Source organism: Haliotis asinina, chromosome 4, assembly GCF_037392515.1.
Source record: "Haliotis asinina isolate JCU_RB_2024 chromosome 4, JCU_Hal_asi_v2, whole genome shotgun sequence".
Taxonomy (NCBI): Eukaryota; Metazoa; Mollusca; class Gastropoda; order Lepetellida; family Haliotidae; genus Haliotis; species Haliotis asinina.
In genome coordinates this window covers 47,679,784-47,705,237 of record NC_090283.1, presented here as the reverse complement: position 1 = coordinate 47,705,237, position 25,454 = coordinate 47,679,784, and the positions used below count along the sequence as shown (strand labels likewise).

General features: G+C 41.9%; 2 protein-coding genes across 6 annotated transcripts; one reads left to right on the top strand and one right to left on the bottom strand.

Annotated features, from left to right (window-relative positions):
- Nucleotides 1-4,113: 4,113 nt before the first annotated feature.
- On the bottom strand, nucleotides 4,114-17,653 carry LOC137281616 (uncharacterized). The gene is made up of 9 exons (XM_067812964.1): nucleotides 17,442-17,653; nucleotides 15,917-15,975; nucleotides 14,146-14,215; nucleotides 13,811-13,872; nucleotides 12,161-12,386; nucleotides 9,431-9,475; nucleotides 8,143-8,187; nucleotides 7,805-7,888; nucleotides 4,114-6,824 (listed from the first exon to the last, which is right to left on the bottom strand). The coding sequence occupies exons 1-9, from the start codon at nucleotides 17,446-17,448 to the stop codon at nucleotides 6,100-6,102; spliced, it is 1,323 nt and encodes a 440-aa protein (XP_067669065.1). The 5' UTR covers nucleotides 17,449-17,653; the 3' UTR covers nucleotides 4,114-6,099.
- LOC137281617 (uncharacterized) lies at nucleotides 17,014-25,234 on the top strand. Of its 5 annotated transcripts, none has more exons than XR_010956748.1 (4): nucleotides 17,014-17,201; nucleotides 20,958-21,024; nucleotides 23,229-23,333; nucleotides 23,848-25,234. XR_010956748.1 is itself a non-coding variant. In XM_067812965.1 (4 exons), exons 1-4 carry the CDS (start codon nucleotides 17,161-17,163, stop codon nucleotides 23,946-23,948), a joined length of 339 nt encoding a protein of 112 aa, XP_067669066.1. In that variant the 5' UTR covers nucleotides 17,095-17,160; the 3' UTR covers nucleotides 23,949-25,234. The 5 variants fall into 5 exon arrangements, 1 of the variants encoding a protein (XP_067669066.1); XM_067812965.1 differs by having other exon boundaries at nucleotides 17,095-17,201; nucleotides 20,933-21,024; XR_010956747.1 differs by lacking the exon at nucleotides 17,014-17,201 and adding an exon at nucleotides 19,268-19,698.
- The last annotated feature ends 220 nt before the right edge of the window (nucleotides 25,235-25,454 follow it).

Here is a 25,454-nt window from a genome sequence, read left to right as displayed (position 1 = left end):
ATGTTATTTGAACGTTGTTTGTTGATTGTAAATGTCCGAAAGTCTGACAAACAGGTTGTAATGAAAAAGTGACGTACGCAATAGAGTTGATATACATCACCGCAGAAACACTTACGCAAATATTCTCAGTTGTACACAGATTGATCGTTATGTTATGTGAATGTACTTTTAAGAATAAACAGCACTTAATTTACTCTATGAGATGTGACTGACGGGTGCTACAGTTAGGGCAGGACACATTCATTATTTAGGCGAACACCTGGTGTCATGTCTGCACCTTCAATCATTCACAATTTCCATTGTGAACTGATAGAAAGTGTGCAATGATATATCTTTCTACCTTATTAATATATCATTAGTGGTGAATGTTTTTGTGTGTGTATTTTTTATATAGCGTCGCTATTCATCCTCATTAGTTGTGTATTGTGTCTTGTCTCATCTAATGCTACATCCGTCTCTACTCACAAACCCAGCACCAATTCCGAATCAAATTCTCAACAATCTTCTGAACACTCATCCAAGGAATATATAAAGTTAAAATCACTGGACAAGAAATACGCAAAGAAAATGAAAGAACACAAACAATTGCTTCATCAACTACAAAAACAAAAAGATAAACGAACTTAAACGTTCATTCCAAACGCTTTTTCAATGCTTATGTTCAGACACAGACACAGACACAGACACAGACACAGACTGACTGCAAGAAGTGTGACGTTACAAATGGACATCGACAAGCTCATTTCATAAGTTGAATCGACACCCGCTTTGGAACTTTCCGGTACCAAATGTAATTCTAAATTAACTGACATCGATTTAATGAAGGGGAATGCTTATAGTGACGAGACTGTTAAATGTGTTTTGCATCTTTTGGCTGAAAATGTAGGGTATTCACACGTAGGACCTGTTATAAAAGCCGTTCATAATTTAGTGGGATTTCAACCCAAGGCCATTCCACCAGCAGCTACAGTATCTGTTATGGCGAGAAAGAGAGCGCCATTAAACAGCATGTTTGTTGCACGACAACTTTCGGATACGACGGACACAACACTTTACAGTGATGAGATTTCCAAATTTGGGCAGAGGGTTTAAAATTATATCGTGACTGACGCTGACGACAATACCAATTTGATAGGTATGAAAGAATTGGCTGATAAGTCGGCCAAGTCCATTCTTTCGACGCTCACAGGAATAAGTCTGTGACTTAGCATTCGAAATGAAAGATCAGGGTGTACTTTATGTGAAGCGTTTATCAACCCGGAAAAATAATGAAACTATCCAAACAAACACGTATCTGTTTTCCTTCTCGTCTCCAAACACTCTTAAGTCAGTAAAGGCAGGCTACTGTAACATCCAAGTTGAAACATACATCCCCCAACCCGCTCAGGTGTTTTAAATGCCAGACATATGGACACGGTGTATCTACCTGTACATTGTCTGTTGTGTGTGCTCACTGTGGCAAGAAGACACATACAACAGAAGATTGTGACAACGTATGTTGTGGATTTACAACTTCTGATGAAGGGGCAATGAGTACGTCGTGTTGTAAATAGATATATTAAAGAATTTGTAAAGGCACTGACATCAACAAAAGAGTTCAGTGCTATTAGCTGGAGGTGATTGTCAGTGCTCAAAGCAACAAAGTAATAACGCCATGTCATTAATGTTGTTTAATGTCTGCAAATAGTCCCACCCAAACTCCATTGTCTACGGACAGTGATTCATGCAAACATTTGTAACATTTGTATACAGAATGAAAGAGCACGGGGAGACGACGTAACCTTAAGGTACTCCGCTGTTTGTTTGGTTCGCATACACAAACGTGGTCAGTCGATTCAAAAATAATACAGCATACAAATAGATTTCTGTTGGCACTGAGGGATAAACGTTATGGGGTTTTCCAGTTCAGTCTGAGGCGACAAAACAATCTGATATAAAGGCAAATCAAACAATTCGGGTGTAATTTTCACATATAGAAATTGTTGCGAGTCGATTAAAAATATAATGATAAAAACTGTTATAATAAAAACATTCTGTTGACGTTTCGGGATAAAAGGTTTAATCTTAGCAACCAAGGAATGTGGCTGATAATATTTGAAACGAAAATTAGTACAGTCCGTTCTAAATAAAGACTTCTTTGTAATACAAGTTTGGTTGGTTGGTTAGTTCGTCAGTTGGTGTATAACAATATACAAGAATCTCCAGTGACTGCCTTAAAGACATCGATCTAGGCAGTTGGGATACCATGACGTTTATCAGTCAAGTACAGAGGCTGATCACCCGGTCCCGTTAGTCGCCTCTGTATCTGTACAGATAACAATCATAACAATGCAAATACACCATTTCTTTCGAAAACGTCATCTGTGCGTGACTGTAAACAGATCAATTGTATTTTTGTTCCCTTGTTTTAGAAGCATTTGTAGAAATATTCGCCAAAACGTCACCAAGATAACATGTACAAAAAATGCACTTGATAGTTCGTGCGAAAAGCATGTAAGCTATGGCAAGGCAAATGTTGTGTTTAATTTTGTCGTTCGTGTTGGACTGGGAAAGAGGGAATCATCGTGCCACTAATGGAAACATGGCTATAGGCCACCTTGAAGCTGGTGAGTCGCAGTCTGCAGTCGCCCGACATTTCAACATTCATCAGATCACTACATCTAACCTTTGGGATCGTCTCCCGCAGATCAGTTCCAAGAACTGGCCGTCCAGGAGTGGCCAGTCCATCCCCGGATATGCACAAGGTATGCCTGGTTTGAGATGAATTTCCGACCAACCTGTCGGGAATCGCTCTGTGATAATTCAACGAAAAAGCGAGTTGTCGCCCCTGTTTTGAGAGATGTCCAGGGGCCAGGGCCTATATTTTCGAAGCTCTCTTAGCGCTGAGATAGTCGTAAGTGCCATTAATTAACATTACCTTACGACAATCCTAGCGCTAATAGAGGCTCGAAAATTTAGGCCAATTTAAGCAAGTCTGATTCAGAGATGAATCACGATTTCTTTTTACACCGGCGAGATGGAAAGCAACGCAATTACCGTCGGAGAAACGAACGTTTTGCTCCTATCTGCACTGGACAGGTCGACAGATTAGGTGAAGAAAGCGTCATGGTGTGAGGTGCTATATCCAAAACACGATGGTCTTATTTAGCGGTTGTTCAGGGGAATCTGACAGCAAATCGGTAAATCACCAAAGTCCTTGTACGTCGCTTGCGACAGATGGTCGCTGTTCCATCTATTTCACATGCAGCACGCGGCATGTTTCGTTACCTTGACAATTCTAACGTCAGTGTCATACCATGACCTTTCCGATCACAGGATCTAAACCCGACAGAACTCATATTTTACTAATGCGGCAAATTCTTCTAAAATGATTTACACATTGCTTTTTTATATATGAGGTCACATAGGCCACATGTTAAAAATATAGATCCTCTGATCTCAGCTGCTGGACGTCTAAATTGGCACCGTGGTACTTAAACCACAGTTGGCAATGTGGCCAATCGAACCCTGGGCTTCGGCGTGACGAACAAACGCTTTAACCACTAGGCTACACCACCGCTCCAATGGCAATACAGCTCACACTGACCTCGCGCTGTGGGATCTGTAACTCTTTCATCTTAATGTAAAAGGTCCCGGGGTAGAATAGGCCTTCAGCAACCCATGCTTGCCATAAAAAGGTGACTATGCTTGTCGTAAGAGGCGACTAACGGGATCGGGTGGTCAGACTAGCTGACTTGGTTGACACATGTCATCGGTTCCCAATTGCGCCGATCGATGCTCATGTTTTTTATCACTGGATTGTCTGGTCCAGGCTCGATTATTTACAGACCGTCGCCAAATAGCTGGAACATTGCTAAGTGCGACGTAAAACTAAACTCACTCACTCACTCACTCATCGTAATGTCTTTCATCTCAGATGTAAATCATCTCCAGGAAATGACAACATTATCATTATCATTATTATTGCACCTTCCCAGAATTGTGGCACGTATTGCTGCAAGCATTGTCGTTGCTACTTTTCAACAAGAGGGATATATCAACACACACAGGGTTGTGCGTCTTTAAGCTTGAAAACCCCGTCGTAAGAACGACTGAATAAAGCATGAACAGCACTGGCGTTTTTATAACGTTTTTACTTCAAACGATCCATCCCTGTGGTCGCGATATGATCAATAACATATGTTTGTAACCAAATAACAACATCAATACACATAAATGTAACGAATACCATGAAAAAACACAATAATTTATCCCAAATATTTAACATACACAAAGCAGATCAGGGGTCATCTTGTAAAGACTGAAAATCCTCTCATTCTGTGAATCTGCATGTACAAGTAAAAAATTTTTATATCATTTAGTATTTGCTGTTTAATTCAAATAGGAACCCCGGCTGCCTGTGAGACTTCCAGCAATATTTCGTCGGACACCAGAAATGGGCTTCACACCCATGTGAGGGAATCGAACCCGGGCCTTCAGTGTGACGAGCAAACACTTTAACCACTAGGCTACTCCACCGCCCCGACCTTGTAAAGATGGATGTAACTAGCAAATGATAATCATGAACGCCAGCGCCGATCATCGATTATCATATCAGGTAGAAGATAAAATAACGGTGATATATAAGCATTGATTACAGAAAATCACAGTGCACAGTTTGTTTTATTATTCCTTTTGTTCATAAAACACGATTCCTCTGAGACAGAAACGTTACTAACTGCACCACACTGTAATATATAGAGAGTACTAAACGAGTGTTTGTCAGGTACCCCTTCATACAACGAGTTCTTTCAAAGTGTATAAATTTAACGAGCGAAAGCGAGTTAAATACGTTGTGAAACGCGTTGTGAGATAGATGGTATCGGACAGACACAAGAACAGAAATCTGTTTCTTACACACCATAAAATCGCACCATTCTTCTATTGAAGCACGAGTAACTTATCAATGAATTTTAATCAGGAAAGTATTTCGTCATAACCTGACCTTAGCTCATCACCATGGAGTAGCCAATCACGGGATTAGAAATCGATCCGACACATGTGTGTCATACCAGTTTTCTTACATGGGTTTCTCGCCCACGGGTGTGTAAGAAACTGCAGTATTTTCCACGGGCGAGTGATAAATGAGTCCTTTGGCCGCAGGCCCTCTACTTGTGACCGTGCCCACTTGTGTCCATGACTAATTGTCCAGCATTGCTGGTATCTTACACATTTGACAGTGAGATCAATGTCATACGTATGGACGGAAGGTCGGGATGTATATGCATAAAGAAGGAATCGTGCATCATATTTTTCAGGTGGAAACATGCACTGACGATCAAAAGAAAGTATACACCCCTGTTTGATGGTGGTTATAAATGGAGCGAAACAGACATAGTTATTCGAGTGCGGTGAATTTAAAACGATGATCGTGGCTGTGATGTGGGCTTCTCTCCACAAAGTTTCCGTAGCGCTACCCTATGATAGACCGTAGAGTTACGGATCCGGGTTCTGTAGTGTTTCGGTGACTGTTTTCGGGAAAGTAACGCTTTGTTTATTATTTTGGTCAGATCTAGTATTAAGTATCTACCTCCTCTAAAACGACTGTTTAAAAGTTAACTCTACAATTACGTATACTTGTGACGACTCAAGTTACTTTCTCTTGGAATAAATTATATCTACCCAGCATGCCTCTGTCGACCACATATTCTCTCCTTTGATAACGGTTTGTTTGTTGTTTAAAGCCAGACTCAGCAGTGTTACAGCTGTATAACGGTGGTCTGTAAATAGTCACGTTTGGCCCAGACAATCCAGTGATTAACATCATGAACATTGATTTACACAACGGGGATACGATTACCTTTGATAACGGTTTGTTCGTTGTTTAACGCTGAACTCAGCAGTATTACAGCTGTATAACGGTGGTCTGTAAATAGTCACGTTTGGCCCAGACAATCCAGTGATTAACATCATGAACATTGATTTACGATTACCTTTGATAACGGGTGTTCAGGCATGATGTGCATCAGTAACCAGTTTGTTTGATATGTATCATCGTGTATCCAGAGCGGATTATCGAGATCTATCTGTATCGGTAAGTGTATCTTCACATGTCACACATCAGCACTCGGACTCATCAACAAGAGACCGTGCCAGTGCCCTACTAATCAGTTGCTGTTTTTGTGAGGTCATCACAATGTCTTTTCCGCTGACCAGTTTCACCTTCACGGACAGTTCGTCTGAGAAAGGATGAACACTGAACATCCGATAAAGCGTTTGTTTGAAGACAGCATCAGTTTTGTACAGGAGAACGTTTCTTCCCACGTCCATAAAGGCTATCCTGCCTCTTTGAACATCCAGAACAATGCCAAAACTAAGGGTGGAACTGGTTCCTGGAGATCGAGACATAATGTCTTTGAAGGTTACAAGGTTTCCTCTGATCCATATCTGAGACGATATCACCCGTTTACAGTCTGCCACACGAATACACCACACACCAGTCTGGCGGTAAAGAGACATATTGTCCGTCGATTCCTCTTCCGCTACGCCAATCTCCAGACATGTCTTCCATTTCCACAACTTATCAAGGTCCGTAATATCAACCTGGGCTTCGACCTCCCAGTACTGGGGTAGGGAGAGGGACGTGGCAGTATTCGGAGAGGGGGTCGTGGCAGTATTTCTAGGAAGGGGGATGCAAGGTGTTGCACATGTTCCGAAACATTTCTCAAATTTCATTTTTCCCTGATAACCGGGTTCCGTTGGTGAGTAGTTCATCAGCTGACCGTCCTCTGTGATGTGGCAGCATTCCGTGTTGACCCTGCTCTTGTCCAGCTGTTGGTGGGGACCTGGAAACATACCAAGTGAAATCCCCTTTGTTCAGCCCTCTACATATAATTGGCAAAGAAAATCAAGGGCAGGTAATTCAAGAACCAGGGATCACTGTCAGGCTACCAAAATGCAAGTTGTGGATGTACAGAGGATATGTATGTCCAGATCCTTTGAACTGATTTTGTTTAACACAGTAGTCATCAACATGCCAGAAACGAATTCTACCAGGCTAAGTAAACTTAAGCTCGGTATTATTCGGTACACTGCTTATACTGAGTCTAACATATCTTAGTAGAAGGTGGCGTCAGCTAACAACTGAGCGACCTATGGCCGTCCAATGAAATGCGAGACGACCGAAAGGATTTAACCAATCAGACAACGGCTACAGTTTAGGGTTCGGCCTATGAACCTGATTTCGCAACAAACGAAACTCCGTATACAACACAGATATTTGATCCTTGAGTATTGACAAAAATGCTATTTTCAGCGACTGTTCACTTACTGCTGTGGCGAGCTCAATGTGCATCACTCGGAAGCGATCGTACGGAAAATAGCATTCGAATCGTTCGGGTGCAAAGTTTTGCGAGATGAAAAGTCAAAGGGTGTTTGCGAATGTCAACTCTCGCGGTGTGGTAAGCCGGTTTAAGATTGGTTATTTGAAAAGGATAGCTGGCGCGACCTTCTAGTGTGGATTGCTGGAGTCAGTATAAGCAGTGTAAAGAAAAATATTGGCCTTAAGTTTACTTAGACTGAAGTAACCACACGAACGTGCATTACATCACAGCACGTGTGCAGTAATCTTGTTCGGAAGTGCTAACCGTTTAGTGGAATGTCCTCTTATTAGGTCTAAGGGACATAACTATACACGGCGTGGTACAATACTAACATCCGTTAGGTCACCAGTGTCCCTTACACCCTACATCCCCCACCCACACCTCCTACCTCACCACCCACCACCACCTCTACCCCAGTTTCCCAACTTCAACAGTACACTCACATGTGATAGAAATGCTGGACATTCCCTGGACATCGGGCAAGATGTACACCCACCCTTCCTCTGTGTCTTCATCCGGATACACACCTACAACACCGGATACACACCTGCTGTATTCATAACACAGATAAGATTACACGCCTATAGTACAACTGGAGCGTGTTAGTCATGTATAACAGTTCATATACTAGTATTCACCACACAGAATATATACTATAATGACTGTATACCAGTGTTGAATTCCTAGTAAAATCTGTCCTTAAAATGTTTTGTTATTTCACTCGTAAATACTCTGAGATTTTAGGAAGTGTCACGTGGATGAAGATGTAGCATAGCCTCACCTGGAGTCTGGCATTCTTCATCTCGCAGCACCGCCACATCTACAACTAGAAGTCGTGTACAACATGTAGCAGCAATAAGGGTAAACCTCGTTACAGTGGACACCAGTGAACCAGTAACCCTAGCTGTCCGACGACAACTAAGAATCGAGTATGCGTACATATATCAATGGCGGAATGGGTCATGATACAAAGCATTTCATATACTACAGTGAGTGAGTGAGTGATTGAGTTTAGTTTTACGCCGCTTTTAGCATTTATTATTGCAGCAATATCACGGCGGGGGACACCAGAAAATGGACTTCACACATTGTACCCATGTGGGGAGTCGAACCCGGGTCGTTGGCGTGACGAGCGAACGCTTTCACTACTATCCTACCCCAACGCCCCTATGCCTTTGTGACTGGTCTCAGGTTTCAAATCACAATATAACAACCTGTGACGGCTGTTTGATTGTCGAAACACCTTGGAATCTAATAGTTACAGAAATGTACTCCTTTCTGGGTGATTGCTATCTATTGCAGGTAACAACATACAGATCCGATATGTTACAATATATTTTGGTCGTAAAGTGATATGGAATATTAAAAAAGATCTTCTGGACAAAGGAAAACATGTGGCGCTTTTCTTTATTAGACAAACCGCCATATATTTTAGATCTCAGCGATCTATGTAACTGGTGGATTATTGCTGGAATATTGCGCAAACCTCACTCATTCACCAAATAGTTCGTATTCATACAATATATATACATATATATCACAGTTAGTTATCAGTAGATTCCTGACCGCGCTAAAGTATACGTTCGTTTTAATCAGTAAATAGGTTACAGGTGATCAAGCGTCATCAAGCACTACACCGAAAACACATTACGCGTGTCTCCGTGGAGTGCTTCATGTTTAACAAACTACAGTCAAGCACCATTGTCGAACTCTGATAACTCGATATCACGGTTGTGTCGATATAATATTTCGGTCCGAGCAAAATCCTTAATAATTTATACGGATGTCTTGACATTTACATCAAACAAAATTACCCTTTTAACGCGATATTTGCTGAGAAACTCTATAATCACCTACCTTTCATGGGCAAATTATCCCTCTGCAATGAGGATGTAATATATACTAGTATATGCAAGTGAATATCCATGAAATCTACTTTTTGTTTTTGTTCACAGTGATATGTGATGAAATGCCCTGGTCGCATGTCTCGAAGTTGAATAACTCGATGTTTTGTCTTGTTTTCATGCATATCGAGACAACGGTACTCGAATATATTGCTAATGCTGTACCTTCATCTGGTGTCTGTGTGTCTGCATCCGTCTTCACCACAGTATCTGAAACAGACGTTGTTGTTGAGAATATATCCACATAAACAACAGTTATCAGTGGGACGACTTGAACCGAAATATGGCAAATATTTGAAAACTTGTTGTTCAGACAGCACCGTACTCGTGGCAGAATCATGACCCCGAGTTGTAATCATATTTCGACTCGAACCCGGACCTTCGACTCTACCCTGCTGGACTACCCACGAACTCCTAAAGTGACAAAATTCAATTCGCGTTATTTGTACATGTAATCGCATGTTACGTCCACAGGTCTTATGCTTGCCACCTAATGGCAGCTTAAGGACTTCAGTTGTTCTCATGATGCATAAACACAGACTAACAACACCATCAGTAAAAATCTCATGTCGTGTGTGAGTTCGTTTCTGCGCACTCCTCCGTCATAACAAATAGTGAACTTGTCAAAAGTGTAATGGTAGTTTCTTAAACTACGTCTTTTTCAATTTTAGGACAAAAATTCATCAAAAGCCTCAGAGAGTCGGTATGGTGTTTTGATTATGATCAGCGTTTCCTTGAGTATTTTATGTGTATTAGTTTTCGAGTTCGACTCCAATTCATCGGTCCGCTTTTGAGGCAAACGGACTATGGTGTATTCATGATAACGGATTAGAGTGAGATTTTATGAGTGCATCTACCATTCAACGATAAAAACTTACGCTGGTCAACACATTTTAGTTCCGTTATGCTACCAAATCAGGCTCCAATGAGAGTTACAGGAAGATGTTGTCATGGTAATCCAGCACTACATGACTACACATGAAGATTTGCTCAAGTTGTGTTCACTACCATACACAACACTAAATGAATGAGTTTCATAACGAATAGAGGCGGCGGGGTAGCCAAGTGGTTTAAGCGTTCACTCGTCATGCCGGAATGATGCAAAAGAACACTCACTAACTCACTCCATGAATACAACCCAGCAGTCACCAAAACATAGCACCCATCCATGCTTTACTGACTGAATTGTTTAACAACGACTTCATGTCTTATATTATGGAGTAAGTTTGATTTTAAGTTGCTTTCAGCAATATTCCAGCAAAATCACAACGGGGAACACCAGAAATCTGCTTCACACATTGTACCCTTGTGTGGATTCGAACCCGGGTCTTCGGCGTGATGAGTCAACGCTTTAACCACTAGACTATCCCACCGCCCCTCATCCATGTTCGATGATTGCAAAGAATTATATAAGCATAAACATATTGTTTTGTGGTGTATTTGATGAGGGTAATATGGGAGTGATGCGGGTTCTCTGGTGCTTTCGTTTGTTTGCCTTACAGTTGTTTATATAAATCGTCCGTGTGAAGACATTTTCTGATTTGTAAAATCCATATGGTGACATCCCGTGACGTAATTATCAGTCCCATCTGCATAAAACAAACTTAGTTCAACTTATTTGAATGCATCCCCAGCGATAACATCATTTAGTGCAGTTTAGTCCTGCGCCCCTCTTTCCCAAAACGTTCTTCGCGCTAAGACAGATGGAACTCCAGAACTGAAACATTCACCACCGACGGTCATAAAACTAAGGTCGCTTTGTGTAAATCATCCCATTCCAAAATCGATCTTACAGCAAATACGAGTGTAGCTCCTACACATTGACGTATTCCTACGATGATATAAAGCTTGCTTCGTGCAAGCAGTCCCTGGGCCCCGTCTCCCAAAGTGATCTTAGTGCAAAGTACTGCTACTCCTACTTCGTGCAAGCAGCCATAGGGTCCCCTTTCCCAAGGCCTTCTTAGGCCAGTGACTATCGTAGCTCCCATACATTAAGGTACTCTTACTATGTTGCTAAGACTGTGCCCTGGGCCCGTCTCGCAAAGCGGTCGTAGCGCACATCGTACATGCCGTACTTAAACGTGCTCCTACTATGACACTGTCATCGCTTCGTGCCAACAATCCCTGGGCCCCGTCTACCAAAGCGGTCTTAGCGTACATCGTACATGCCATACTTTAACGTACTCCTACTATGACACTATCATCGCTTCGTGCCAACAGGCCCTGGGCCCCATCTACCAAAGCGGTCATACAGCAATACGATTGTAGCTCCCATACATTAAAGTCCTCCTACCGTGGCACTAAGCTAACTTTATGCAAGCAGGCCCCAGGGCATCCTCGATATCTCCAGGATAAACATTCCGATGAACCCCATCTATACCCTGGATGCATCTACGGCAATACATTTATTACCTCCCTTGACTGGCGTTTTATCAAATCAGGTGTCTGCGCTGGGAAGTTGGGCGAACAAATCACAACTCTTCTTTCAGTTTTTAAATTATCTAACCGATTACACTTGGCAACACACACCATACAGGGGTTCTCTGAAAGAGGTAGAAGGAGTTCTTGCATATATATATATTTTTTTACGGACCTAGCAATTTGTTTGATTTCCCCAAATCTGAGTCGCACTGAGTTGACATTGGCAAGCTCAGTTGGAACGGCGGCTTAGCTGATTGGCTACTGTGAGAATGCGAAGCCAACAAAGGGAGGTAATAAAATGCATCCAGGGTATAGTGGAGACTTATCAGAACGTATACCCTGGAGATGTCGAGGATGGTCCCAGGGTCCCCTTCCTCAAAGTGATCTTAGATCAAAGTGCTCCTGTCATGACCTCATTACTAAGATCACTTCGTGCACGCGGGCCCTGGACAAGCATAGTTTCGCTTCACTCACCTTTGGTTCTACTTCGCCTTAACGGTGCTTTCATCTTCTTCTTGATGTTGTTGAGTACGTTGGAGATCTGTCTGCCTTTCTCTGACCTCCCCACCCTGTTGAGGCCAACCCTGCTGGACAGTGACCTCCAGCTCCTCCTCAAGTTATAACCAAAGCTGCTTCTGTTATCCTGGGGTTCGTCCGTCAACGACACCGACTCCAACATCTGGGTCAGCTCCTCTTCTTTCTACTCCAGAAAAACATCATTGTCAATACATCAAAAATGGTCTTCATACCATACCCATGTGGGAATCGAACCTGGGTCTCAGGCACGACAAGCAAACACTTTAACCGCTAGTCTACTACATTTGGGGGATGTTGTTAAAAGCGGTGTAAAATCATACTCATAGGCTTCTCCTGCCTCAGGCATTAACGTTTAAGGTTGTTCACTCACAACTCGCAATATATACTGAACAGCAAAAAAAAACGCAGGTTTCGAAAAAATGAAATCGCATAAAGAAAGTGTTCGTGTTTATGTCTTCTATTTAAAAACCAAAAAACCCGTTGCGTTTCTTTTGCTGTTCTGTAAATTATTTCATCAGATCTTGGATGATTGATGATGTGGGTTATGATTTCCACTTGAGACCAAATATAACTGGTTCGTGCTCCAGGTTTTAACTAAACTACCAAAATGACGAGGTATGTGTGGATTTGGTGTGTTGATGAGTGAGTGAGTGAGGCCGCCATTTGCGGAAGTAAATAAATCCCAGACTGTCAGCTTATCGTCAGATGACTGAAATGGGACTGTCAGGATATCAGGTGACGTGGTGCTGACACATTCAAGGGTCTTAATGTGGCCAAACTGAGATTCGCACCAACGATTTCTGATTTCCAAGATGTGAGGGGGTGCAAGGCCGCAGAAAAATCATTGAGAAACCCGTGTTTGCATGAACGAAAACAGGTCTACGACAACATCTTATCACTTCCGACATTTACATAACAGAAAACCAGTGGAGCAGCCAGTCAACAAAGGAACGACGACAAAGAATACAGTAGGTCGAGGTGGTCACCCATCCATAAACTATTTACACATCTCCAGTATCTCCTGGAGCATCACATTGTGAAGTCCCTACAAAAGCACTGTGCGCTTGGGGATGTGCGCATGGGGACTGCTCTGTTGCTGAATCTCTCAATGAATGGAGAAAGAGAACAAGAGAGGAAGTAATGCTGAAGAGTCGCGAGACAAAAGGAAAATAAATCTTATTTACCGTGAGTGAGTTTAGTTTTACGCCACTTTCAGCAATATCACGGCATTGCACACCAGAAATGGACTTTACTCAATGTGCCCATGTGGGGAATCGAACCCGGACCTTCGGTGTGACGAGCGAACGCATTTACCACTAGGCTACCCCACTGACCTCTTACACAGTGACTAGTTGTACCTAATGTTGCACGGTGTGTGTATGCATGGCACAATGATGTCGACCCAGATATGAGCTGATCCTGTCGCGAGGCGGTGGGGTAGCTTCCTGGTTATCGTGTTCTCTCGTCACGCCAGAGATCCCGGTTCCATTCCTTTGTTTGACAAAAATCCCATTTCCACCATGATATTGTTGGAATATTGCTTACATCACTTAAAACAATACTAGCGAATGTTTGATCAGTGTTCACCTGTTGAAGCAGGGAGATGTCCTCTTGCAGCTGTCTGTTCTGAAAGTCTTTATCCTCCAGTTCTGTGAAGACAAAGGCATGTGTTCTTCAGGTCATAGGTAGACAGAAACATTCAATAAGAGGTGCAAGTAGCTCATTTCTTTGGAATACTGTTAAGAACATTCTTGGCCTCTCGGAATGCAGTATACACATACATTAGGGTGATATAGAAATTCTTGAAAAGTATTTTGTTCATGAAAAACATGCGAGATCTGCTTTCGGTTTAACAACAGGGTGTCAGGGATTGCTGATTCCTCACAAAAAGATTATTGAGTCAGTTTTACGCATATACTTACGTTCTTCTAGACTGCGAATCTTTTCAAGGAGTCTGGAATGTTGCTGAGTTTCATTGAGATACTTGAGCACCTGAAGCAGATGATGGAAGAACAAAAACATGTCAAATATATTCTTTAAACACAACGGGTCCATAACGAGACATGTTATTTCGTCAAGAACCTTGCGGACAGGCCACAGCACTCTGCGATCCAGCTTATGACCAAATTCTCTCAAGGGTTCGTGTTACAAGAGTTATAATAGGTGACTCAAGAAAACTTGGATAATGTCCAATAAGTATTGTAAACATGAAACTGCTCAGTGAAACAGCGTTCGTGTGCATTTCCCTTAAAATCCAAATAAATGTGAAACAGGATGCGGACAGACGTTGACAGGATGAGGTGTGGTATTACTGACATTATCGAAACCTATTAGCTAAATATGACCGGTTGGTTGGTTTGTTGTTTATCGTTGCGCCCACAATAATCCAGCTGTGTGACAGCGATCTGTGAAACATTCGAGTATGGACGAGAGTATCCAGTGATCAACATCATGAGCATCAGAGATATGTGTCAACCAAATCAGCGATCCCGTTCACGGGATCTTCACGGGTGGGCTGTGCCTGAGGTTCTGTATATGTGCCTGATAGTGGGGCGGTCAAGGAAAAAATTGTGCACTTTGGGTTAAAAGCACCAAACTTGGCACACTTACATATTGAACCAATCCGAACAATTCTGGATATGCATCCACCTCAGCGGCGCCCCCTGGTGGCAGAAAATCCAAGATGGCCGCAAATTTGACTGAAATCTCTAATGATGTCAGCCTATGCTCAGTACATCATAAATTATCTTGACACATTCAATTTGGTGCTTTTAACCCAAAGTGCACAATTTTGACAAAATCCCGGCCTTAACCGCGAATAATTACTACTCAGTGGATTTCTTTCCATCACTTTTCTGTGAAGTATCTGACATTTCAGGCCTTTTCTGAGCAAGCCTGTCTCACTCGAGATAAATATCAGGGGTATTTGTATTTTCCTGTCCGACATGTTTCTTAACAGTAAGAAACTTTACAGGGTGATATTTCCTTGAGTGACACAGCCACGAATTAAAATGTCAACCTTCCATGTCATGTCACCCAACGAAATGAAATACTTAATTTGAAGTAGTACAAGAATTATTTAAACAGATGTGCATCAAACTCAAATCATCCGCATGGTAACACAGATAACGAAACGTGGCCATTGACATTATTTTAGTGGGGAAATAAAGACCCCTCCCTAAATGGGCCTACAGTAGAGGGTGTTTCATTGTCAGGCTGAAATATCACCCCAGCTGGTATGACTGTATGGATGGCATAAGGAGTCGGGTTAGCATTAGCACCATTCATGTAAGTGAGTTAAGGTTTAAAGTTACATCGGCAATATTTCAGCAATATCGTCAACTCATTTGAGGGACAGTCAGCTGAGATCGATCTGTGGCACAAAATGCTCCCTTTGCCATTACTCTAACAGCTCACCCACTTACTCACTCATTCACACAAACTCATTTACTTACTCGTACAGCTCACTCACTCATTCACACACTCACTCATTCACACACTCACATACTCACCCATTTACTTGCTCATTCAGCTCACTCTTTCACACACTCACTCACTCACACTCACTCACTCACTCGCTCACTCATTCACACACTCACTCATTCACACACTCACTCATTCACACTCACTCACTCATTTACTCATACACTCACACACACACTCAGGCCTTACTGCCACATAGGCATGACTTACCTCCCGGCATTCTTCCTCGGTGTTGTTTGCCTCTTCATCTTGCTCTTCCTGGGATAAATCTGCAACAGTAAGTGAGAAATGTGTATAGTATATCCTGGTAACATTGGTTTCCGGACGCTTAGGGAACATTCGGTGCTTCTCACACGAAGAACTGTAAAATATATTACTAACTTATAAAAATACAACTTTATCAAAATACCTTACTAACACCCGAGTATTTACAATGAATGTGTCTCATCGCACAGCGTCATAAGGCATGTATCCACTTCCGAAAACATACGATGTTGGAAACGTGGTCCATTCTCATATTCCTAGAGCTCAAGGCTGTGACAGACAGCCTAAATGTACCCAGTGGGGGCAGGTTACACCAGGCCTCCAGAGCCCCGTTTCACAGCTATATTTTGGCTGACAAATCTCATCTTATATCATCTGTGTAGATCGATGCTCATGATATCAATCGCTGGATTGTTTGATCCAGATTAATTTATTTACAGATTGACGCCACATAGATGGAATACTTCAAACAAACAAACAAACTCTAATCCACAAAGCTATCGTAGCGATTTAACACAGACCGGTCCCGTTCCACGAACCGATCTTATCGCTGTGCCTGTCGTAAGTCTATCTTGAGCTGAATGAGTTACGTCCAAACCAATGTTACAATCATTTTGTGATACGGCGGGTTGGGTGCCCTTGTATAGAGCAACCTTACGACAGTCGTAAGGCAAAGTTAAGGTATGTGTGTTTCGATCACTTTAGCCCTACGATCGTTTTGTAGAACAACACCCTGAACCCCGTTTCATAAATCTATCGTAGCTACGACTGTCGCAAGTCTATGTAACAGTGTAGGAGTTACGGCAGTCGTAGTACTACGATAGCTTTGTAAAACGGGTAACAGGTCGGGTAATTTATTGAACTGCGTGTCAGGGTACCCCGACATGAAGCTTTGCTCATACTATCAACCACTCCTGCCTCTGGTCCAGACTGTATTAGTCATACGCCCCCGTCCAAATGCGTATTGTCGAGTGTGCACCAAGGAAACAACCCCTCTACATAACCCCACTTTTCGTTAGAGCCATTTGTAAGGTAAACAATCCGAAAGCTGTGACCTACATTTAGTATAGCCTCTGTAGGAGACTGCAGGAGGCAAACTTGACATCTTTCCTCATAATTCACTGGTTGTTACATCAGGAAGAAGTTGTTACATGTAACACAACAGTGACCCGACACCTCAGCCCATCCCGATGGAGGGACCAGGTTACAGCTTAATGACAACAGATATCAGGTAATTAGTGATAACTGAACCGTCGTTAAAGGGACTGTGACCCAGGGCCTGATGCCCTACCCATGTCGAGAAGATTAACTGACGGTGTTATAAACTCTCTGCTAGCAAACGAAGTGTGTTTTCAATAACTTGAGTCATATTTCCTAGGCTGTCGCCGACCCATGTGTTGCGTCACTCTGTCTTGCTTTTACCTCAGCACTGGACGAATTTACAGTATAGTTATATGCTGATGTGGCTTACCTTCCATATTTCAACGTTGATCTGTCTCTAGTCTGTCGTGGAAATGTCCACGAAATAAATACCTTCCCCGAGTAATTGGATATTGGTGACAGCGTACATGGTGACCAACGAGAAGCCTAGCTGACAGATTTGATCTTAAAATAGAACTACTGTTACCTCAGGTAGCCCGGACGTGGGGCACGTTTATTCTACAGCTATGAATTATACAGCACCCCGCTAGCATTCATGTGTGGGTCTATTTATGTTGGTGTCATTGTGCGTGTGGAGACAGGCGTTCAGCAAACTGACAAGTCGTAGCTCAGTGACAGTGGGCCGGTGCGGGTGTCAATACAGTGCGTGCGTTCGTGTATCAGTTTGTGTGTTTCATAAAGGGCCGAGTTTGGTGGTGATATTTGTGGTTTGGCAGTGATACATGTGGTTTAGTGGTGATGTTTGTGGTGTGGTGATGATGCTTGCGGTTTAGTGGTGATGCGTGTGGTTCGGTGGTGATGTTTGTGGTGTGGTGGTGATGCTTGCGGTTTAGTGGTGATGCGTGTGGTTCAGTGGTGATGTTTGTGGTGTGGTGGTGATGTTTGTGGTTCGTGGTAGTATTTGTGGTTTGGTGGTGATGTTTGTGGTTCGTGGTAGTATTTGTGGTTCAGTGGTGATGTTTGTGGTGTGGTGGTGATGTTTGTGGTTCGTGGTAGTATTTGTGGTTTGGTGGTGATGCGTGTGGTTCGGTGGTGATGTTTGTGGTGTGGTGGTGATGCTTGCGGTTTAGTGGTGATGCGTGTGGTTCAGTGGTGATGTTTGTGGTTTGGTGGTGATGCTTGAGGAATGATGATGATGTTTCTGGTGCTGTGGGGATGCGTGAGGTTTGGTGGTGATGTGTGTGGTGTGATGGTGATGTTTGTGGTGTGGTGGTGATGTTTGTGGTTTGGTGGTGATGCTTGTGGTTTGGTGGTGATGCTTGTGGTTTGGTGGTGATGCTTGTGGTTGGGTGGTGATGTTTGTGGTTTCATGTGTGGGTTTGTGTCTTGCCCCTATGTGTGCGTGCAAAACCGTGTGTTTATGTTGGTGTGTGTGCGTGCGTGCGTGAGTGTGTGTGTGAGTGCGTGCGTGTGTGTGTGTGTGTGTTTGTGCGCGGAGGAAGAAGGGGAGGAAGAAGTGCATCCAAAAGAGAAGGAATAAGAATAAGAGGAGATTCTGAAAGTAATCATCCATCAAGTCAATGAATCAAACAAGTATAATCATGATAAATAGATCTATGATAATTTTATAAACTGAAAAAGAATAAATCTTAATAAATATTTTAATAAATAATATTTTAATATGTGCAGTTGCTAATTCGTTTTGTAAAACATCTGAAAAGGCAAAAAGTCGTGTCTAAATATCACCGAGACCTTGCACTTGCTGAACAGAGATCCCCTTCTCGACGTGGTGTGTTTAATTACCGGTGGTATAAACACCTGTAACGCTCAGATTGTGGATATCAGTGTCACCTTGACATTGCTGAAGATTTACGGGAACTCCTACAGACAAGTAAAATAGGACACATAGATTACCGTCGCATATGGATTCAGTCTGCACAAACATTATTGTTTCATACGTCAGGTCCGGGAAGGGTATATCCAGGCTGCAGGAAGAGGTGGACACAGGCTGCATATACTATAAAAGTCAAACATTATGTTGGGGAAGACTTGGACACAGCCAGCATATAATTCCTGTGACCAGACAATTTGTGCCTATATGTTACATGTTACGACAGTTTACTCATGAACCGGAACATTAGTCAAAATTCCGGGCTAGACGTTATTCTTAAATCTCAATGTAAACGTCAGTTATGCATAGTTCGTTACACCTGCTGCACAGGGGCGGTATGACAATAGCCCAGTCTACACCTGAATATTTTTCTTTAGTTTTTCTCTGCAGCTTTCATAAGGCATGTAATCAAACAGGAAGATCATCCCCTGCATATTGGCGATGACTAATCTTATGTACACATTTGTACACGTAGCTGTCACTGAGCACAGCACAGAGATTGATATCGAATAGTGAACTGCAGGTGAGAGTTAAACGAAGTTTCAGTGAGAGTATTCAACTGATTGTTTCACCGTGATTGTTGAACTAACTGTTTCACTGCGAGCGTAGAACTGACTGTTTAATGGCGAGTATCCCCCTGATTGTGTTCGGTGGTATTTCTTGTGACGACTTGTGTTTGGTTCTGAGTACCCAACAGACTGCTTGATGGCCTATGTTCAACTAATGGTGTATCAGGGTGAGTGATGAACTGATAGTGTAAACTGGTGAGTGTTGAGCTGATGCTGTATAGTGGTGACTGTGATTAACAGTGAGTGGTGAACTGATAGTTTGACAGTGAGTGTTTAACTGACTGTTTGACAGTGAGTGGTGAACTGACTGTGTTTGACAGTGAGTGGTGAACTGACTGTGTCTTATAGTGTATAGTGGTGAGTGTTGAACTGATAGTGTATAGCGGTGAGTGTTTAACTGATAGTGTATAGTGGTGAGTGTTTAACTGATAGTGTATAGCGGTGAGTGTTTAACTGATAGTGTATAGTGGTGAGTGTTTAACTGATAGTGTATAGCGGTGAGTGTTTAACTGATAGTGTATAGCGGTGAGTGTTTAACTGATAGTGTATAGCGGTGAGTGTTTAACTGATAGTGTATAGCGGTGAGTGTTTAACTGATAGTGTATAGTGGTGAGTGTTGAACTGATAGTGTATAGCGGTGAGTGTTTAACTGATAGTGTATAGTGGTGAGTGTTTAACTGATAGTGTATAGTGGTGAGTGTTTAACTGATAGTGTATAGTGGTGAGTGTTTAACTGATAGTGTATAGCGGTGAGTGTTTAACTGATAGTGTATAGTGGTGAGTGTTTAACTGATAGTGTATAGTGGTGAGTGTTGAACTGATAGTGTATAGCGGTGAGTGTTTAACTGATAGTGTATAGTGGTGAGTGTTTAACTGATAGTGTATAGCGGTGAGTGTTTAACTGATAGTGTATAGTGGTGAGTGTTTAACTGATAGTGTATAGTGGTGAGTGTTTAACTGATAGTGTATAGCGGTGAGTGTTTAACTGATAGTGTATAGCGGTGAGTGTTTAACTGATAGTGTATAGCGGTGAGTGTTTAACTGATAGTGTATAGCGGTGAGTGTTTAACTGATAGTGTATAGCGGTGAGTGTTTAACTGATAGTGTATAGCGGTGAGTGTTGAACTGATAGTGTATAGCGGTGAGTGTTGAACTGATAGTATATAGTGGTCAGTGTTGAACTGATAGTGTAAACTGGTGAGTGTTGAACTGATAGTGTATAGTGGTGAGTGTTAAACTGATGCTGTATACTGGTGATTGTCTGTGACAGTAAATCTTGAACTGATTGCGTTTGATCGTTGAACTGATTGTACTAACAGTAACTGATTAAATGTGACAATGAGCGTTGAGTGTTGAACTGACTGTGTGTGACAATGAGTGTTGAACCGACTGTGTTGACAGTGATGGCTTTCACTTCCCTGTACAGCACAACATTCACCGCATGGCGGGACGGACAGTGAACCCGGTACCTAAACCACCAAGAACATTCACAGGTATTTACTAGTCGCATCTCGTCAATTATCACTACCCATGTGCCACAACGTTAACATATAGCACAATTTACCCTTATGGACGTGCGTACTAACACTTGTTTTGAAATTTCATTTCCTGATGCAGGACAAGAATATGTTCATCCTGGAGATGCACTCATAATTTGTAACAAATAACAACATTGCTTATCATGAATAGATTGATGACAGTAACACGGGCAATTGCAATTTAAAGCTCTCTGGGTGGATGTAGATCTAGTTCTTGTCAAATTACCAGCTGTCCTGCCAGCTGGACAAAATGGGCGAACAGAGATAATCAACCATGCCGGCTACTGATTCACTGATTCTATTATTGCTATTAAGTGAGGATATCTAAGATTTGATCATCTCACGGCGAGTTAAACTGGATATACAAAGCGCTCTAACACAGACCAAACATAAGGCATTCTTACGATCAATCATGTAGAATCTATCCTATATGAAATCCAGTCAGAGAGATAGGGTTCCCTAATAACTTAACATTTGAAGCTTACATTTTCATATAACTGCACTATGTTAAACGTACTTGTCAAAAGTGAGGAAATTCATGATATCATAATAAGAGGTTACTATAGAAACTATTTCCTCTCTAACCTTACATCTAGTCGTGCACATAGCTCCTGCATAAACTAGAAGGCGAAATGTCTGCCATACAAACCTTGAAAAAAGATACCAAATACAGTCCATGGAAATTTAGAATGTGCGACAACTATAGATTTCTATAGAAAATGAGGAGAATGCCTGATTTTCTGTAGTGATATTTTATGATGGTCACTAAGAAACCGGTGTTTTTGTGGTTGTTTGTAACTTATGTGTATTTCAAAGACTAGGCGTTAGTCTGACCTAGAGTTGATATTGGTTTTAATGTGAAAAGGACCGTATATTTTTTAAATTATATCATAGCATCAAATTGCAACATGAATCCATTTCCATGTGATTGCAATACATTTCTGCCTTGTTTGAAGACATCGTCATTGGAACATATTCAGAACAGACGTGCAGACGATTTAAAAAGGGCAGTAACTCTAACCTCTCATTTCCCGTGTCTATCACCCACTCAAAATACGCTTCAGCTCGACAAGGTGTGTTATACTTTGTCATAGGAACAATTTTAGAGCAGACGACACAGCAAAGGGAAGTAAATCCGATATTGCATTCTTGCTTTCGCAAGTCAGTTCGACAGTTAGTGCTACACAGATTCGTTTTCCTGTTTCATTTTGGTATTTTCTATAATGACTCTATCATACTGTCATACATGCCATGCCTTATAGCACTGACAATTGTATTGTATTCCCTCGAATATTATCATATTTTATGTCATTGTATCATGTTTTGTCTAAGAAACCCGTGTACCCTGGAAGGACAATGCGGTGGCCCAGTGAGTTAAGCACTTACTTATGTCACTGAAGCCTGTGTTTGATGCCTTACATAACGGTACATGATGTTTGTGTTCCCCGTCTCGCTGTCAGTAGAAAATTGTTGACAGTGTCGTAAAATCCATAAATTCCATGACAGAAAACCACTATCTAAATGAAAAATGTTTGAGTGCCATTATGGGTAAAATATGTGAAGTCCGTTTTGAATAGTGTGAATATTGCTGAAACCAACGTATTTCAGATGAGAACTGAGAACTCTTTATTCTCTTGAAACCGCCAATATTTCATTCTCTAAATGCGTAAATATATTATTCAGTAATTTAGAAAGGTCGCTTATGCAGGTAGTAGACAAGAGCTTCTTAAGGATGGACAAATTTGGGAATTCTAGGTATTTCGTGTTCAGAGACTGTTGCCGCAGTTGGAGAAAATCTTCACATTCCAGCACTATCACGGCTGAGACACCAGAAATTGGCTTTAAACACCGTAGCCATGTATGAAATCGAACCCAGGCTTGCTATTCTCGAAACGTTCGTAGCTCTACGGACGTCTTAAGCCCATTCTTAACACACTGGCTACGATCACAGTTAAGAATTCTTAGGGCTACGAACGTTGCGAGAATAAGGGCCCAGGTCTTTGGAGTGACAAGCAAACGCTACTAGGCTATCCCAAGGTCGAGCCTTTGATATTAGATTGCAAACACTGAATGTGACTGATTCATTAACCTGAACAATTGTGATGGAAGTTTTGATGGATTCTTAAAGCGCTTTCATCGCCCGTTTAATCTGTTTCCAGATACAAAACCAGTTTCAGAACGAAGTTCAAAAGATAAATCAAACACTGAGCAAAGACTGAACATAAGAGAGGACACCTGCACCGAGAGTGCATCCAAACAAACTGGTAAGTGGTCGAAATTTGGTGGAAGAACATAGAGAGCCATAAAATAAAGACCCTGAATTACAGGTATCTCTTTGTTGTCAAACGTCGCCCGGCAACATAACAAGGCAACGGTCTGTAAATACTTAAGTATGGACAAGACAATCAGGTGATCAATGGCATGAACATCATTCAACGCAATTGGGTGACATGCTTCAACCAAGTCAGCGTGCCCGATCCCGTTAGTCGCCTCCTGTCTGGATACCTATTCTCGAAACGTTCGTAGCTCACGAACGTCTTAAGCCCATTCTTAACACATCGGCTACGATCAAAGTTAAGAATTCTTAGGGCTACGAACGTTTCGAGAATAAGGGCCCTGGATACTGAAGACACCGTCTAACCCGGATCTTCACGGGTCGGGTGATGGAGGGAGGTATTCATACCCATTAAGCACTAACCAAGAAAAACGGGTAAAGAGTTCTGGGTGTAAAATTCCAATTAACAATGTATATACACTTCACCTGTGTATATGTTTCAGCTGCTGACCAGACACGAGGAGCGTCGACCACCAAGGAAGAAAATCCCCCGGCCGTTTACAGTTACACGTCCAAAATGATAAGGTTTTTTGAATCACAATAGCGCGACATGAAATGTCCGCGTAGTTGCAAAGTGAAACAAATTAGGCTGCATAAAAAATTAAATGTTTCTCGGGCACATTTTTTGTTTCAAAAGTGACAAGGGTGGAAGAACTGTTTCTATTTTTTTGATAGGAAAAATGTGACGCGGGAGGAACACATTAAAGTCAAAATTCCCTTTGTTTCAAATGGCAAAAAAATATGTTACGCGCCCAAATAAAAGTGACGCTCCGATGCCCGAGAAACATTTCACTTTTTTTATTTAGCCTTATATACAACGTGAAGGGGTCAATGGTGTATTACGCAATGCAATGTCCAATATCACTGTACAATGGAGGTATCGTGGACCATATACTCGGAGTTAAGTCTTCAGTCGTATCACAGAAGGCAGGTTTGGACCAAGGCAGGTATCAACGACGAACCACAACGAGTACAATGATATACTATCGGCCAGATCACACTCTAACCATCTGAGCTAACGTTTGGTCTCTGGCCGTTGTCTTAAGGCTAGCACTTGCAGTAAGGAGGAGTATGCGAAATACTATCTGCCAAAGTTATTGTGGTTGAGGCCTGTGGATAATAACAGTCTACACAACGCGAAAGATCATTTACCAAGGGTCTCAAGATTGAGAGTTGGAATTGTAAGAGTCTCCACTATGCGAAAGATCTCTTACCAAGGGTTTCTAAGTGGAGACTTAGAACAGTGAAGAACGAAAAACGCGAAAAGTGTTGAGATTAACATTTGCAACGATGGCGGAGCCCAATGTGCGAAACATCTTTTGCCCAATGACCTCAGATTTTACACTTGAATGGCCACAGTATCCGAAAGATCTTGGACCAGATGTCTTGGCCTTGACATATGTGGTACAAGGTGAGGGACAATAGGTCAAGATAATTTATTTACCGATTTGTTTATATATTTTTATTTTTTTATGTTATTTTATCTTTTTTTTCTTGGACTGAAACTTGGACAGTCAGTGCTGGAGTGGGCACGGGCGAAAGTGTATTAGATGACTCGTGAATCGGATGAAAATTAAGTGTTGCTCAAGTTAAGTTCAACAGCTTGATGGACAAGTTACTGTTGTGTTTATATTCCACGAATTAACATTTGCATGATCTGAAAGCGAACTGCAGTACACCCATTCAGGTTTAAATGTCTGCAACACTTGTGGCATAACATTATGTCTTCGAGAATCTCCAGGTACCCAGCTGATTGAAGTGATCAACTGTGAATAACACGAATTATATCAAATGTTAGATTTAAATAAATATTTTTACTTTCTCTTTCAATGCGCATGGTGTTCTTGTTTTGTAACTCTTAGACGGCTATCTGTGTGTATTCGATTCTGGGCAACACAAACTAGTGATTGACATCATGAGCATCTGGAATGCGATGACATGCAAGAAACAAGGTCACTAAACCTGTCTCCGTCCATTTTGTCGCCAAGCATATATCTTATGGTATTAATTCTACAAGTCAAAACATTGATTACAGAACAGTCTCGTTTCC

Bases quoted from the DNA above. Each gene is read 5' to 3' on its own strand.
- LOC137281617 (XM_067812965.1), top strand. From the start codon at position 17,161: ATGGAGGGACCAGGTTACAGCTTAATGACAACAGATATCAG. The intron at 17,202-20,932 runs GTAATTAGTGAT...CTGTGTTGACAG, and splicing joins TTAATGACAACAGATATCAG to TGATGGCTTTCACTTCCCTG. The intron at 23,334-23,847 runs GTAAGTGGTCGA...TATATGTTTCAG, and splicing joins GAGTGCATCCAAACAAACTG to CTGCTGACCAGACACGAGGA.
- LOC137281616 (XM_067812964.1), bottom strand. The intron at 12,387-13,810 runs GTGAACACTGAT...TTTCTGGAGTAG, and splicing joins ACATCTCCCTGCTTCAACAG to AAAGAAGAGGAGCTGACCCA. The intron at 8,188-9,430 runs GTACAGCATTAG...CACGACTTCTAG, and splicing joins CACACAGACACCAGATGAAG to TTGTAGATGTGGCGGTGCTG.